Here is a 15,007-nt window from a genome sequence, read left to right as displayed (position 1 = left end):
ATAAGAGTAATGCTAACTATAAGCATTATTTCATGCTTAACTGAATATTGTAAAATCAATACCAAATTACCAAAATCTCGACATGATCAAATTTTTTTTGGGAAAACATCTCGACATAATCATAAATGCGATTTTATAGACATATTATCTTAGGAAACTATTTTGATTTGCCATATTTTAGTTATGGTTATCTTGTGTAATTTTTTAGGAGTTAATTTTTTAAAATAACTATAAGTAAAAGGGCATAACACAATGTACTTTTAAAAATGTTAATATAGATTATAAAAAAAATGTCAGATATGAAGGAAAATATCTTTGAGATAGCTTGAAACATTTAAAATTCAAATCTTAGGCCCAACATTGAGATGGAAATTGACTAACAATAGCCCAAGTAGAAGCAAATAGCGAGCGTATTTAGGCGACCAAATAATATACATCCGCCACGTAATGATATAAACTTTTGGTTACGGAAACAGACTCCATTACCCAACTAAATTACATAAATACCCACTCCTCCGTCCTTCTCCTCACACTTCCCTTTGGCGGCTCTTTTTTTTTATTTTCCTCCTCTTCTTCCTCTTCTCGTCGGAGCTCCGCGAAACCTCTCCTCAGAAATAAAAAAACCCTAAAGCTCAATTGATTCATACCCAAAGCTCTGCGTGCGTGCGAGGATGGTAGAAACGAATCAGCTCACACAGTATCTCGGAACTTTTGTTGACATTACTCGTTCCCCTACTGAGCAGGTACTTTTTGTTCTCTCTCGCTCTCGAATTTGACGACTTGGAACAGTTCCATGGATATTTTTATTTACGCAAGTTTCGTTTGTTCTCTCTCAGGATGATAGTCTTAAAGCGATTGCTTCTTCCTTGGATAATGATTCTTTGTCTATTAACCAATTGGTAAAAAAAACTTTATCACACTTCACTTTTCATCTTCTGTAGTCTTTTTGTTCTAGTGTTGTTTTTGTTGTTAATTTTGCTAATCTTTTAGATTAGAGAGATGGAGATGTATTTGACGACAACTGATAACGTTGTTCGAGCACGAGGTTATTTCGATTCACTGCCTTTTTTAGTTTTTTATATTGTCTCTCAATCTGAACGGAATTGGAACATTAGGTATTCTCCTGCTTGCGGAGGTTCTCGATTCTCTGAAAGCGAAGCCGTTAGCCAATGCAATTGTTCATACTCTCGTTGGATTCTTCACCGAGAAGCTGGTGATTTTGATACTTTATAATTTGATTTTTATCGAACTGTACTCAATTCCAATGTGTCTAGTTGGTTTTTTTTTTTTTTTTTAACATATAAGTGAAACAATTTGCTTGTATCAGGCAGATTGGAGAGCGTTGCGTGGGGCACTTGTTGGTTGCTTGGCCTTAATGAAGAGGAAAGATGTAGCTGGTGTGGTCACTGACATTGATGCACAAGCTATGGCGAAGTCAATGGTACAGAATGTGCAACTGCAGGCTTTAGCACCGCTTGACCGCAAGGTATGAAGCAGTTACTATCGCTATTCTGTTATCTGAATTACTTTGTTCTACACTGGGTGGTGTTTTTTCTTGAATTAATACACGACTTTCTGCTAAATGACTTTGCAGCTTGGTTTTGAACTTCTGGAGTGCCTTCTACAACAATACTCTGAAGCTATGTCCACTATGGTATGTATGTATGTTAGTTTATAATACCCTCTACTTGCTGATATGTAGTTCAGAATTGAAATTTCGATCTATTGTATGAGTGGTTTCTTGCAAATCTATTTGCGTTAGTTTGGTGGAAAGATTAATAATATCAACATGCAGATATGTGATATATAGCTCTTGGCTCGTTAAATCTTTTTGTGTCTGCCTTCTAAGAAGACAAATAATAATCTAAACATGCAAATATGTAATATATGGTCAGCTTGTCAAAAGCGTCACGTTCAGGTTTTCCTAGTTTGGCTAGTCTATATAGACAAAACACACGCAATTTCATCTTACTTTTGTGTTTTTGTCTAGTTTCTTGTTTAGATCTACTGGCGGCCTTTCCTTACTTTGTTCTAATCTTATGACTAAACAACCGTTTTCTAGGGTAATCTACTTGTCTATGCTATATGTGAAGCCATCGATGGAGAAAAAGACCCTCAATGCTTAATAGTAGCTTTTCATCTAATTGAGCTTTTGGCTCAATTGTTCCCCAGTCCTTCTGGTCCACTTGCTTCTGATGCATCTGATCTTTTTGAGGTTTTTGGTTGCTACTTCCCACTTCATTTTACGCATGTGAGTTTAAAGCTTATCCTTTTTTTAATTTGATATATAGATGGGTTTCTCTTTCTTTCACTTAATTGTTTGGTGCGCTCTCTTTGTTTTTTTTAGACAAAAGACGATGAAGCTAATATTAGAAGAGAGGACCTCGCAAGGGGACTATCGGTGAGTATCTTGTCAGTATTTATGATTTTAGTAAAGTTTTTACTGTCTTATTGTAGCTCAATGGTTTAGGTTCTCAAGGTTAAGTATCAAGTTTGATTATTCTGGTTAAGTGTTCTTCAAAAAAAAAATTAGATCCTTAGAAAATGGTGTGAAGATTTGACAGAATAACTATTTTGCATCTCATGTCCATCCCTGGAAGCTGTAAGCCAGAATACAGTGACTAACCCTGTATATCTGATTTTGTTGTGCTTCTCTGCTTTGAGGGTATAGATGCCTTGATTTTCTGTAAATCTTGATCTTGAAAATCTGTCTCTGTTTCCTTACTATGCTGGTTTGTAGATAGGAATATATATATTTTTTCTACATCTAACTAAGTATGGCTTCCAGTTTCAAGAATGGGTGAAAAGGTATTAGGTTTAAATGGAGAAATTATGAATTCACTGATGTACGTCGTTCAATTTTGCAGTTGGCGATCTCTTCGACACCTTTGTTTGAACCTTATGCTATTCCGTTGCTTCTTGAAAAGCTTTCTTCTACTCTACCTATCGCAAAGGTGTGTGTTTAACATGTAGTTTTCTGTTCTAGATTATATGCCACTCTGGATGCTGGACAAGTGTAGTTATTTTTGTTCCACTCAAATCTGTCTAGGTTGATTCTTTGAAATGTCTGAAAGATTGCGCTATGAAGTATGGAGTAGACAGAATGAAGAAGCATTATGGAGGTCTTTGGTCCGCTTTGAAAGATACATTTTATTCTTCCACTGGGACACACTTGTCCTTCTCTCTAGAATCCATCACTAGTCCAGGGTTTGAAATGAATGAGATTCACAATGAAGCTGTTAGCCTTCTTCAGAGGCTTGTTAAGCAAGATATCTCCTTTTTAGGTTTCGTCGTTGAGGATATACGTATAAACACGGTCTTTGATACCATCTCTAGATACTCTCAGTTTAGGGGAATGCCTGACACAAGCAAACTGGAGGTTCTTGTTATCAGTCAGATACTGTCTGTTTCTGCCAAAGCTTCGGTTCAGTCATGCAATATAATCTTTCAAACCTGTTTCTTCCGCCTTATGAACACTCTAGGAATTGTAGAGAAAACTTCTAATGGCGATGTTGTTCAAAACGGAAACTCTACGGTCTCTACCAGACTCTATCATGGAGGTCTTCATCTTTGCATCGAACTTCTTGCAGCATCAAAAGACCTTACCCTGGGTTTCGAGGAATGTTCTCCAACACCTGAATGTGTACAGGAATCATGGTGCTCTATGGTGAAAAGATTCTCAGTTCCATTGATCCAGGTGTTTGCTTCTGCAGTATACAGCTCTAGTGATGATTCTGTTGCGGATGTATATCTTGGAGGTAAATGCGTGTCGTTACTTAATAGATATATATCCCATCTTAATGTTTTTTTCCCCTCTTTTTTCTTGCCTCTACTTTAACGTAATACTGAACCCGTGCTACTTTAATGTAATACTGAATTCTATTTTTTTTTTCTTCTGAATCAATACAGTAAAGGGTTTGCTAACTATGGGTATGTTTTGTGGTGGCTCTTCTCCTGTATCGAGATCTGAATTCGAGAAGATTTTGGTGACCTTAACATCAATCATCACATCCAAGAGTGGTAAAACAATGATGTGGGAACTGGCGTTGAAAGCATTGGTCTGCATCGGCTCATTTATTGATCGGTATCATGAGACTGACAAGGCTATGAGCTACATGAGTATAGTTGTCGACAATTTGGTCTCATTGGCATGTCCTGGTCATTGTGGTCTTCCATATCCAATGATGCTAGAAGCAACTTCAGAAGTTTGCTCCACTGGGCCAAAGTATGTGGAGAAACTGGTTCTAGGATTGGAAGAAGCTTTTTGTTCCAGTTTGTCTGATTTCTATGTATGTATTGCTTCCATGACTCCAGATCATAAAGTTTTCATTTATATTCGAGATAACTGTTTCTATCTCCATCAAGCAAGGGATCGAGAGCTTCCTTGTATCTAACTACTATTTGGATAACACTTTTCAGGTCAATGGGAACTTCAAGTCAATTAACAATTGCTCTCATCTCCTGGGGTGTTTAACCAACAAGTTGCTTCCACGGTATCCAAACTTTTCTTGAATTTCTTATATCTCATAGATAATCTAGCTTTGCCGTCGTGTGTGTTTAGAATTTTAGTTGTTTGTAAACAACCAAAAATTCTGGATGATACTTGGGTATGCCTTGCTTGTTGGTTTCCATGTTAATCTCTATCATACTTCGGTAGAATATTTAGGCTCGCTGTTAAGGTTCAATGTGTTATTTCTCTTCGTCAACCCCTTCTAACTCATACAAAGTAGATATCCCATCAACTTAACACTGAATGTTTATAATAAAAACACATGGAAACCAACAAGCAATGCAATAGCACGAGTGTCTTTTCTACTAGTCCTTCACAAAATAGAGATGATAACTATGATTATTTTGTGAGAGGAGAAGAGATGATAAACGTTAGTACTTTACGAAGATGTGATCTTAGCCTCTTTCTGTCTTTTATTCATTTACAAATTTTATCGTTCAGAGGGTGAAGACTTCAAAATATTTGTGGCGCATCCAGGGCTTCACTGTTTTTCATCTGATTGGAGATTGTTTCTCTCTATATCTTCTGTCAGTTCGTATCAGTCCTTTTGACTCGTGTTATTTTGTTTTGATCTCAAATAGTGTGGGCGAGATAGATGGTCTCGAGAAACTCTTGGTGCATTTCGCTATCAGTATGTGGAATCAAATTGAATCCTGTGGAGTTTTCAGTTGTGATTTTAATGGTGGGGTAAGTGCTCGGTCAAACTTTATATCCTTTGTTTTCTCTTCAAAGTAGGTTTGATTTATCTATTGTTAATGTTATGAATTTATGGTATAAATTTAGTTGCCCTTCTACAGCAGGAGTTTGTTGAGGCAGCGATCACAACAATGGGCCAAATTGTTGGAATTGCATTAGTAGATTCACAGAACAGTATAATCCAAAAAGCTTATAGAGTGGTCTTGCCAAGCACGCTTGCAGCTATGAAGTCTATTCCTTTGACCTTTGTTGCATTAGAGGATCTTCAACGTGACCTGTCCACTAGGGATGAATTGATACTTTCACTATTCGCATCAGTTATCATAGCCGCATCTCCCGCAGCATCCATTCCAGATGCGAAATCACTTATACATCTGTTTTTGGTCTCACTTCATAAGGGTTATATCCCAGCAGCTCAAGCTTTGGGGTCAATGGTTAACAAATTGGGCCGAGGTACCGGTGGAGCATATATCACAAGCGGTTGTTCCATGGAAGAAGCATGTGATATAATATTTCAAGCAGATTTTGCATCGGAAGAAAAGATTTCTTCCAATGGATCTGGTAAATTTATATGTGGAAGTGAGACAACCTTATCAAAAATATGTTTAGGTTTCTGTGGTTCTCTGGAGCATCAAACCCATGCTATCACAGGACTAGCATGGATTGGGAAAGGTTTACTCATGCGGGGTGATGAAAGAGTCAATGAAATAGCTCTGCTACTAGTGGAGTGCTTAAAATCCACCAATTGTTCCGGGCATGCTCTACATCCTTCTGCCATGAAACATGCAGCAGACGCATTCTCGATATTAATGTCTGATTCTGAAGTGTGTCTGAACAGAAAATTTCATGCAGTCATACGGCCACTCTATAAGCAGCGATTTTTCTCTAAAATAGTTCCCATTTTGGAGTCTTTGATTATGAATTTCCAGACTCCACTATCGAGGTATACAAGCTTTAAGTATATATATATACTGTTACTCTGTTATATAAAGTTATATCTGATTGGTTCTACTACTCTTCCATAGAAAAAGTTCGGTACATCTTTAATGCTCTTGTGTTGTACTGTGCCTTCACCATAAGTCCTTCTATGTCATTTCCCTAGGAAAAAATGCAACTGCACCTAAAAGAACCTTATTAGTGTTCCTTTCTGGAACAATAAGAAGACCTCTTGGAGATTGATAGTTTAATTTTGGCTAGGTGTAGCTAGCACATAATAAAGTCATACTAGTTTAGGCTTCTTTGTTGCATCAAGTTTCAAATACTCATCATAAATAAGCAAGTTCCAGTTTATTGTGGATTTTAATCGATTTTCTTCTTACTGGTTTCGTCATTGTTTCAGAAAAATGTTGCATGTAGCTCTCGCGCATGTTATATCCAATGTTCCAGTAACGGTCATATTGGACAATACCAAAAAGGTAAGCCTCCATATAGACTTTGTATTTTGTACCTTTAGAAACAGTTTCTTATCAGTCCTTGGTCTGTGTAGCTACAACCGATGATACTGGAAGGCTTGTCTGTTTTAAGCATAGACTCTGTGGAGAAAGAAACGCTCTTTAGTTTATTACTGGTTTTATCTGGAACGCTTACTGATTCGAAAGGTAAGAAGAAACGTGGCGAAAGCTTATAATATCAAATCTTGCTTCATTTGTCGAAGATGACGTAGTTCTTATAGGATTTTAATTCGTTTGCGCCAAACCGTAAAGAATGATTATATGGTAATGATTTTAGGGGTTATGATCAGATGGTTGAGTGATTCAGTAACTACTAAATCTCAAAAGGAATTTCATATTCATTTTTTTCTTTGAGAAACAACATTTTTTTTTATTTCCCATTAACCACCATTTGATCTGTTTGCAGGACAACAATCTGCCGAAGATAATGCGCATATAATCATCGAATGCCTAGTCAAGCTTACATCATATCCAAATCTAATGGTGACTAATCAGTTTCTCTTCAGTTGCATCTTTTTTTTTTCAATGAGATTGATTCGTGGATCTTTTGATATAATAGTTCAATGTTAAATTGAATGCAGGTTGTTAGGGAGACAGCGATTCAGTGTCTTGTTGCGCTGTTGGAATTGCCGCATAGAAGAATTTATCCTTTCAGAATACAGGTTAGTTATCGAAAACGCAGGTTTTAGTATGTAGAGAGTAAGAAATGCGTCTCATGAATTTGAAATTTTGAACTTAAAAAGGTTTTACAAGCAATAGCAAAGTCACTCGATGATCCAAAACGGAGAGTTCGGGGAGAAGCAATTAAATGCAGGCAGGCTTGGTTAGTAACATGAAATTCATCAATAGTGTATTTTTATGGCTCGTAATTGCGATACTGATCATTGTCAAAATCAGGGCGTCAATCACATCCACGAATATCCCATTCTGAAGTTGAATTCAGAGATTCAGGAAGCCCAAGTTATGTTCTTCGAAGCAGTGCAGTGTTTTAAGCAATCACTTTTACTTAATTCTTTTAGATTTAGTTTCCTTATTGAGAGTGAGACATGTATATGCGATACCAAAAAATTTGTGATACAGTGGACACTTTCACTTTAGAGTTGAGTAGTTTTCAGTAGAGTATATTGGTTAGTGAATTTTAACTGATTTGGGGAATCCGAATAAAATTATAGGTTATCTCTGAATTTTAACATTCTTTTCATAATGTATTGCTATTTGCAAAACCAGTTGTATTTTATAATTTTTCATCAGATTTTATTATTTTAGCCAAGGATTTGATTTCACATAAAAGTTTAACAATTATCATAGTAGTTTTATGAAACTACACAAGATATGGCTGTCCTTAGCATGTAAGGAGACTTTACCAAACAAAAAGAAGAATTTAATACAATCAAATTACTCTCTGCTGATGTTTTACCGAGATATGGTATTGGTGACCACTTGGGTTTTTAAAGCAGTGTAATGGGATGGGACTGAAAAAGGTAATACCATAGCTTCCTTCTCGGACATAGCAGCTATAGGCTAGAGCTTCAATAAGTGCAACATTATGGCGAAGGGATCGCGTAACTATAGGTTAAGTGCAATAACTATAGGTTAATTGAAATACTTCTTTAGTGAAGGGATCGCCTAATCATGTGAAAATTCATAATCCATAATACATCATCAAGAATTTGACATTCATAATACATCATCTGTAATGTGATTATGTGCCATCTATAATGCACAATTAACAATAATAAAATCGCTCAAAGCTAATACAGTTTGTGTGTGTGTGTTGTACTTTTCATCTCTTCACACTCCTTAAAAGATCTTCCTGGTTCTTGTAACACCTCAACTTTGTTCCTTTTCAAATACGTTATACTTAGTATGATTCTTTTTGATAACCATAAACACCGTAAGACTACTTTATCACACAAGAATCAAAGAATGGTGAATACCAAATTAAATTAAAAATTAAATCTCAGGCGGTCATTAAATTAAAAAATTTATTTGTATATATGTTTATAAAATTTATAGCAACGAAATCCTATAAACCTATCTTGAAGCATAAATACTTGAAATTGGTCTTTAATTCTCCACAGTCACTTGAAATCGTATTTGGAAATCTATTAAAAATATAGCAAAGTGGGCAAGAATACGATGTTATCATCAACCGCCTGGTTTTGTGGATACAGAACGTCCTCATCATGTTTGTCGTTTGAAGAAGGCCCTTGATGGACTGAAACAAACTATGCGTGCTTGTACCAAGAGTTGAAAATTTTCCTTTGTTCTATGGGGTTTTGAATTCTGTTGTAAATACATCAGGTTTCGTTTACATCGATCCAAGGGAATCAAGCTTTTTATTGCTTAGTCTATGTCAATGATATTTTAGTCACAGGCAGCAGCAACGCTTGGGTAATAGACTTTATTACAGTGTTATCGCCCTGCTTCTCCTTGAAGAATCCAACAGACTTTACATATTTTCTTGGCACCTAAGCGACAAGGACTTCACAGGGTCTCCATTTAATGTAGAGAAAATTCATTTATGATTTGTTGGCTAGAACGAAGATTGTGGAAGCAAAAATGATGTCAATAAATTTTAAAAATGTATTTAAAATCCTATTTACAATCAAACGATAAATTTCAAAGATTGCAAATGTCAAAAATTTATTTTTAAAATATTTTAAATAAACTTAAATTAGTACAATTTTTTACTATCAAATCAATGTAACACACAGATCACATTTCTTGTACATCAAAGTGTATGAGGTTTAAAATAGTATTTGAATAAAACTCATGGCTCTGCATATCGTTTATCACAAGTTGACCACCTGTCCCTAAGTATTAATGAAGGTAAGCGTTGAATTCTTGAAGGATCCTGAAAAACGTGCGAGAATTATCAACCAGTAGTTTAGATGACTGAGTCATTAATTTATATGATTACTATGTATTTATATGTATCTTAATCACACCAGTTACTGTAATTAATAGCTTGAGACAAAACCTGCCGACAGAAAAAAATATCTAAATAGTTATATATTCTCTCCCTTTCAAAATATAAGATGTTTTAGAGAAATTTTCTGTTTCATAATATAGGATGTTTTTAAGTTTCTATGCAACTTTTAGATTAGTTTAGTATTTTATATCAAGTAGTATTGTTTTTGATTGGTTGAACCTGTTAAAAGTAAAAAAATTTTAATCTGCGTGCTTTAGTTAAAACATCTTATATTTTGAAACGGACAAAGTATATAGTAAATAGTACTACTATATAAGAACCATGTTGAGATCAACAACACCATCATAACTTTATTTTTCAATGGCAAAAAAAGCTGAACGGTCTTGTTATTCCGGTTACTTCTTGGGCAAGTTACCTCTAATATTTATTTTCGCCATCTTCCTCGTCGAAGCCGTCACTACTGGCGATAGTTCAGACTCTCCGTCATCCTACATTCCTTATTGGAATTGATATTCGCTTCAAGTTAATAGATTGGTTAGCTTAATTGGTTAACTCAGATAAGATATTTGTATTTGTATATAAACAACTCACATGTACAATCTTTTGATTCATTTAATGAAGAATAAAATTTTTTAGAACTTTCTCTAACAAACTTTTCTTATATCTTCTTCTCTCTGATCGTAATATAGTAGCAGAGCCGTCAAGCTCAGATCTACTCTGATTTCAATCTTTTTTCTTTGTTTTTGAGCTTGATTCTTCATCCCATTCGTTTGTTACAAGCATCGATGGTGACGGTTGCTCGAGCCTCTCGGAAACCAGCTTGTTCAAAGACTTCGACAAGCTCAGCTACCCGGAAGTCGTCCTTGATCTACTGGTGCTGTTGTTTCTCCTCCCATCTCTCCTTTAGCAGCTGGATCTCAGGCTATTGAAGCTTCACGAGCTGAACCAACACCAAATTTCATCGATCCGAACCATTCTCCGTTTTTTTATGCATAGTGCTGATCATCCAGATTTGAATATTGTTTCTAATCATATAGATGGAACAAATTATGATGATTGGAGTGAAATTGTGCTGATCGCTTTAGATGCAAAGAACAAGATAGGTTTTATTGATGGAACCTCACCTAGACCTCTTGAATCAGATAGCAATTTTCGTCTATAGTCTAGATGTAATAGCATGGTCAAATCTTGGTTGTTGAACTTTGTGTCTCCTCAGATTTATCGCAGTATCCTACGTATCTGTGATGCTAGCTCCATATGGCGTGACATTTATGGTCGTTTTCATTTGACCAACTTGCCACGCACATACAATCTGATTCAGAAGATTCAAGACTTACGCCAAGGTACCATGTCTCTCTCTGAATACTTTACTCAATTGAAGATACTGTGGGATCAGCTAGACAATACAAAGGAGTTGGATGAGCCTTGTATTTGTGGTAAGGCGGCTAGATGGCAGAAAAAAGTAGAGAGATCAATGACAGTTAAATTCTTGGCAGGTTTGAATGAATCTTATGCAATTGTGAGAAGGCAGATCATTGCTAAGAAAGTGCTTCCTTCTCTTGTGGAAGTTTACAACATTCTTGACCAAGATGATAGTCAGAAAAATTTCTCTCCCACAGTTGCTCAGCCGGCTGTTAGGTTTCAAAAATGACTTTAATGGTTAATATTACTTATGCGGAACCACAAATGATTTGCTATGTGCATAATGTGCCTAAGAAAGGACGTCCTATCTGTTTGTTTTGCAACAAAGGATGTCACATTGTAGAGAGGTGTTACAAGAAACATGGCTTCCCACCTGGATACAGAGGCAAGATTTCTGATAAGTCACAGAAGCCGCCTATTGTTGCTGCTCATGTTTCCATGGCACCACAACCTACCTCATCAAATGACAATCTAGAGAGTTTGATTGGCAATCTTACTAAGGATCAGATTCAACACTTTGTGGCTCTCTTCAATGCAAAGTTATAGACACCTTCTACCTCCATTAACACTAATGCAGGACCATCACACTCTGCGGTTGATTACACTATTATCTCATTCTCTCCTTCTACCTTTTACTTTGTTGGCATCCTAGCGGTTTCTCAACATAGCCTTTCAAGTGGAACATGGGTGATTGACTTTGGTTCAACTCACCATGTTTCATATGACTGAAACAGTTTTATCTCTTTGGATACTACTATTGAAAGCTATGTCAATATGCCAACTGGATCAACTGTTAAAATCAGTGGTATAGGGAAAATAAGACTTAACAGTGACATGATTCTCTGCAATGTTCTGTTTATCACTGAATTTCACTTGAATCTGATCAGCATCAGCTCTTTAACGTCTTGTTTAGGCTCCAAGGTTATTTTTGATCCTTCTTGTTGTGAAATACAGGATCTTACTAGGGGATCGACCATTGGACAAGGTAGAAGGATTGGAAACCTCTATGTGCTAGACACAACACCTCCACCTCCATCAGTCTCAGTCTCAGTGAATGCAGTGGTGGACATTAACATGTGGCACAAGACGCTTGGAAACCCTTTTATTCACGAGTGGGTGCTATATCAAAAGTTTGGGGAACATCAAGACATAAGAATAAAGGCTCAACTTAGTGTCATGTTTTTCATTTGGCTAAGCAAAAGAAGTTGTCTTTCCTCTCATCAAACAATCTATGTAATTCGAATTTTGAGTTGTTACAGATTGACTTAAGGGCACCTTTTTCAGTGGAAACTGTTGATGGATATAAGAATTTTTTGAAATTAGTGGATGATCATTCACGAGCTACATGGGTTTATCTTCTCAAAACTGAGTCAGAAGTATTGAAAGTGTTTCCAGATTCATTAAAAAAGTAGAGAATCAGTATAACGTGAAAGTAAAGGCAGTAAGATCCGATAATGCTCAACAATTGAGGTTTACCAAGTTTTATCAAGAACATGGGATCGTCTCTTACCATTCATGCCGGGAAACACCAGAACAAAACTCCATTGTGGAACGTAAGCACCAACGTATCCTCAATGTAGCAAGGGCCCTCATGTTTTAGTCTCAAGTCCCGTTAGCCTACTAGGGAGATTGCATTCTCACTGTAGTGTTTCTTATTAACAAATTGCCCTCTGCTCTGCTCTCAAATATGACTCCTTTTGAAATCCTCACCGGTAAGAAGCCCGTTTATGATCAGATTAAAACTCTCGGTTGTCTCTGATATGGATCCCTTTCTCCAAAACAGAGACATAAGTTTCAACCTCGATCAATGGCTTGCATCTTCCTTGGTTACCTTGCCAGTTATAAAGGTTACAAGATAATGGATTCAGAAAGTAACAGAGTTTTCATATCCAGAAATGTTGAGTTTTGTGAAGAAGTGTTTCCACTGGCAAAAGGGAGACAAGCTGACTTGTCTGCTGAAATGATCACATCGATGGATTCTTTTCCTCCAGTTAATAGTTTTTCAATCCCTTCTTCACAACCTTCTCCACCAACACAAATTTCTCCACAAACACAAATTTCCATATCTCATCGAGCTAAGAAACCTCCTGCTCACTTGCTAGACTATCATTGTTATTCTCTTGTTAGTGATGTTGTTTCCCCATTTCATCTTATCTTTCCTATTCCAAACTCTATCCCTCACATTTTTCTTACGTCACTCATATCACTCAAATTCCAATCCCTCAATCATATTCTGAGGCAAAGAATTCCAAACAGAGTGATTTTGTAGATACAGAGATTGGAGCTATGGAAAGGACAAACACTTGGGATGTAACCAGTTTACCTCCGGGGAAGAAAGGAGTGGGTTGTAAGTGGGTTTTCATGTTGAAGTTTCATGCTGATGGGAGTCTAGAGAGATACAAAGCTCGCTTGGTAGCCAAAGGATACACATAGAAGGAAGGGTTGGAATAAAATGAAACGTTGATCATGTGGCTAAAATGGCTACTTTGAAGTTGCTTTTGAAGGTCTCAGTCAAATAAATGGTTTCCTAATCAGTTGGATATTTCGAATGCTTTTTTGAATGGCGACTTGGAGGAGGAGATATATATGAAGTTTCCGGAGGGTAGGGGGACCAATTGCCTAAGAATGTTGTTTGTCGTCTCAAGAAATCAATTTATGGTCTAAAGCAGATGTCTCGACAATGGTTTTTAAAGTTTTCTGCTTGTCGCCTACAGCTTGGCTTCATTAAAGTTCATGGTGATCACACTTTATTTGTCAAATATGGTGAGAGTGAGTTTGTGGCAGTCCTTGTCTATGTTGATGACATTGTGATTGCGAGTACAATAGAAGCATCAGCAACTCAATTGACAAATGTTCCCAAGATCTATTTCAAAATGTGAGAACTTGGTCCTTTGAAGTATTTCTTAGGCCTGGAAATTTCTCGGAACACAGAGAGAATTTCTATCTGTCAACGTAAATATACATTGGAATTGCTCTCTTCTGCTGGTATGTTGGCCTATAAACCCGCTTCTACTCCTATGATTCCCAACTTAACGCTTTCCAATACATCTGGAGAGTTACTTGAAGTTAGGGAAATGTACATAAGTCTTGTTGGGCATTTGATGTATCTAACTGATACTAGGCTTTTTGTGTGTCTATCCTAGTAGGTTCAATTAACCTTATGTAGTTGTAGTACTTAAGGTATCAATCCAAATGGGATGATGCTAGTCACTCAAGATACAATCAAGATTTTACAAGTCAAGCCAATTCAAAGAGAGTGTTTTTATCTAACAATCCTAGAATGATCAGAATGCAAAACGAAAATGAGCTACAGGACTAGAAACGAGAATGTATGACAAGAAGCAAAAATAAATGAAAACAAAAAACGAGTCTAGGCAAGAATTAGATAGCAAGATCATAAACAGTTTCAGGATGTAATAAAAATCAGAAAGATAGAAGTCCTAAGGATGGGAGTAATTGATGTCGATGGAGTATCCTAGTGTACAGAGTGTTTAACATGCCACAAGCAAACTATCCCTAAACAATGAACATCACGACTTAGCTAATCCAATCTCTTGACAGAAGCTACTCAGACTCAACCACTTCCAAACCAAGCTCTCGCTAGAGAAACATGATCAAACATGGCATGACAAACAAGTTCATTCATGTCAATAAACATCCTAGACAACTAATCTCTTAGGCTAGTAATGTAAGTCTCTGGTACTAGTTGGTCAGACATTTCATCAAACACCTTTTGGGTGTGGAAATGTCTAAGACCTAGTTCCAATTGATCAGAGAGAAACTAGTATTTCTAACTCTAGTCCAGAAGGGAATCATACGAATCTAAGCTTAAACACCCTACATACTAAGATCCTCCACCTAATCTATCCCGTCCTCAAGAACAATCACACTACTCAGATCCAGAAATCATCATCAAAGATACGAATTCGGAAAACATTGAACCAAGCATAGTAAGATAGATAAAAATGAGGTGAAAAACTTTGTACACGAAAT

At 36.5% G+C, this 15,007-nt stretch overlaps 2 protein-coding genes across 3 annotated transcripts; both read left to right on the top strand.

Annotated features, from left to right (window-relative positions):
• LOC104725294 (MMS19 nucleotide excision repair protein homolog) lies at nt 512-7,880 on the top strand. Of its 2 annotated transcripts, none has more exons than XM_010443926.2 (20): nt 512-743; nt 837-899; nt 991-1,045; nt 1,116-1,213; nt 1,328-1,486; nt 1,595-1,654; nt 2,063-2,251; nt 2,348-2,401; nt 2,868-2,954; nt 3,050-3,758; nt 3,910-4,289; nt 4,420-4,493; nt 5,092-5,197; nt 5,311-6,149; nt 6,546-6,621; nt 6,693-6,804; nt 7,064-7,140; nt 7,239-7,319; nt 7,401-7,480; nt 7,555-7,880. In XM_010443926.2, the coding sequence occupies exons 1-20, from the start codon at nt 672-674 to the stop codon at nt 7,586-7,588; spliced, it is 3,405 nt and encodes a 1,134-aa protein (XP_010442228.1). In that variant the 5' UTR covers nt 512-671; the 3' UTR covers nt 7,589-7,880. The 2 variants fall into 2 exon arrangements, with proteins under 2 accessions (XP_010442228.1, XP_010442227.1); XM_010443925.2 differs by having other exon boundaries at nt 5,308-6,149.
• Nucleotides 10,941-13,893, top strand: LOC109127406. The gene is made up of 6 exons (XM_019232046.1): nt 10,941-11,225; nt 11,309-11,501; nt 11,592-11,701; nt 11,969-12,130; nt 12,274-12,390; nt 13,729-13,893. The coding sequence occupies exons 1-6, from the start codon at nt 10,941-10,943 to the stop codon at nt 13,891-13,893; spliced, it is 1,032 nt and encodes a 343-aa protein (XP_019087591.1).

The sequence above is a fragment of the Camelina sativa genome, chromosome 11 (genome assembly GCF_000633955.1).
Source record: "Camelina sativa cultivar DH55 chromosome 11, Cs, whole genome shotgun sequence".
Classification (NCBI taxonomy): domain Eukaryota; kingdom Viridiplantae; phylum Streptophyta; class Magnoliopsida; order Brassicales; family Brassicaceae; genus Camelina; species Camelina sativa.
This window is presented reverse-complemented; position numbering and strand designations above follow the sequence as displayed.

Excerpts from the sequence above, each read along its gene's own strand:
- LOC104725294 (XM_010443925.2), top strand. The coding sequence starts at position 672 with ATGGTAGAAACGAATCAGCTCACACAGTATCTCGGAACTTTTGTTGAC. Across the intron at positions 1,046-1,115 it reads TAACGTTGTTCGAGCACGAG|GTATTCTCCTGCTTGCGGAG; the intron begins GTTATTTCGATT and ends TTGGAACATTAG. Across the intron at positions 6,150-6,545 it reads TTCCAGACTCCACTATCGAG|AAAAATGTTGCATGTAGCTC; the intron begins GTATACAAGCTT and ends TCATTGTTTCAG.
- LOC109127406 (XM_019232046.1), top strand. The coding sequence starts at position 10,941 with ATGTCTCTCTCTGAATACTTTACTCAATTGAAGATACTGTGGGATCAG. Across the intron at positions 11,702-11,968 it reads GCCTTTCAAGTGGAACATGG|GATCTTACTAGGGGATCGAC; the intron begins GTGATTGACTTT and ends TGTGAAATACAG. Across the intron at positions 12,131-12,273 it reads ACCCTTTTATTCACGAGTGG|ATTGACTTAAGGGCACCTTT; the intron begins GTGCTATATCAA and ends GAGTTGTTACAG.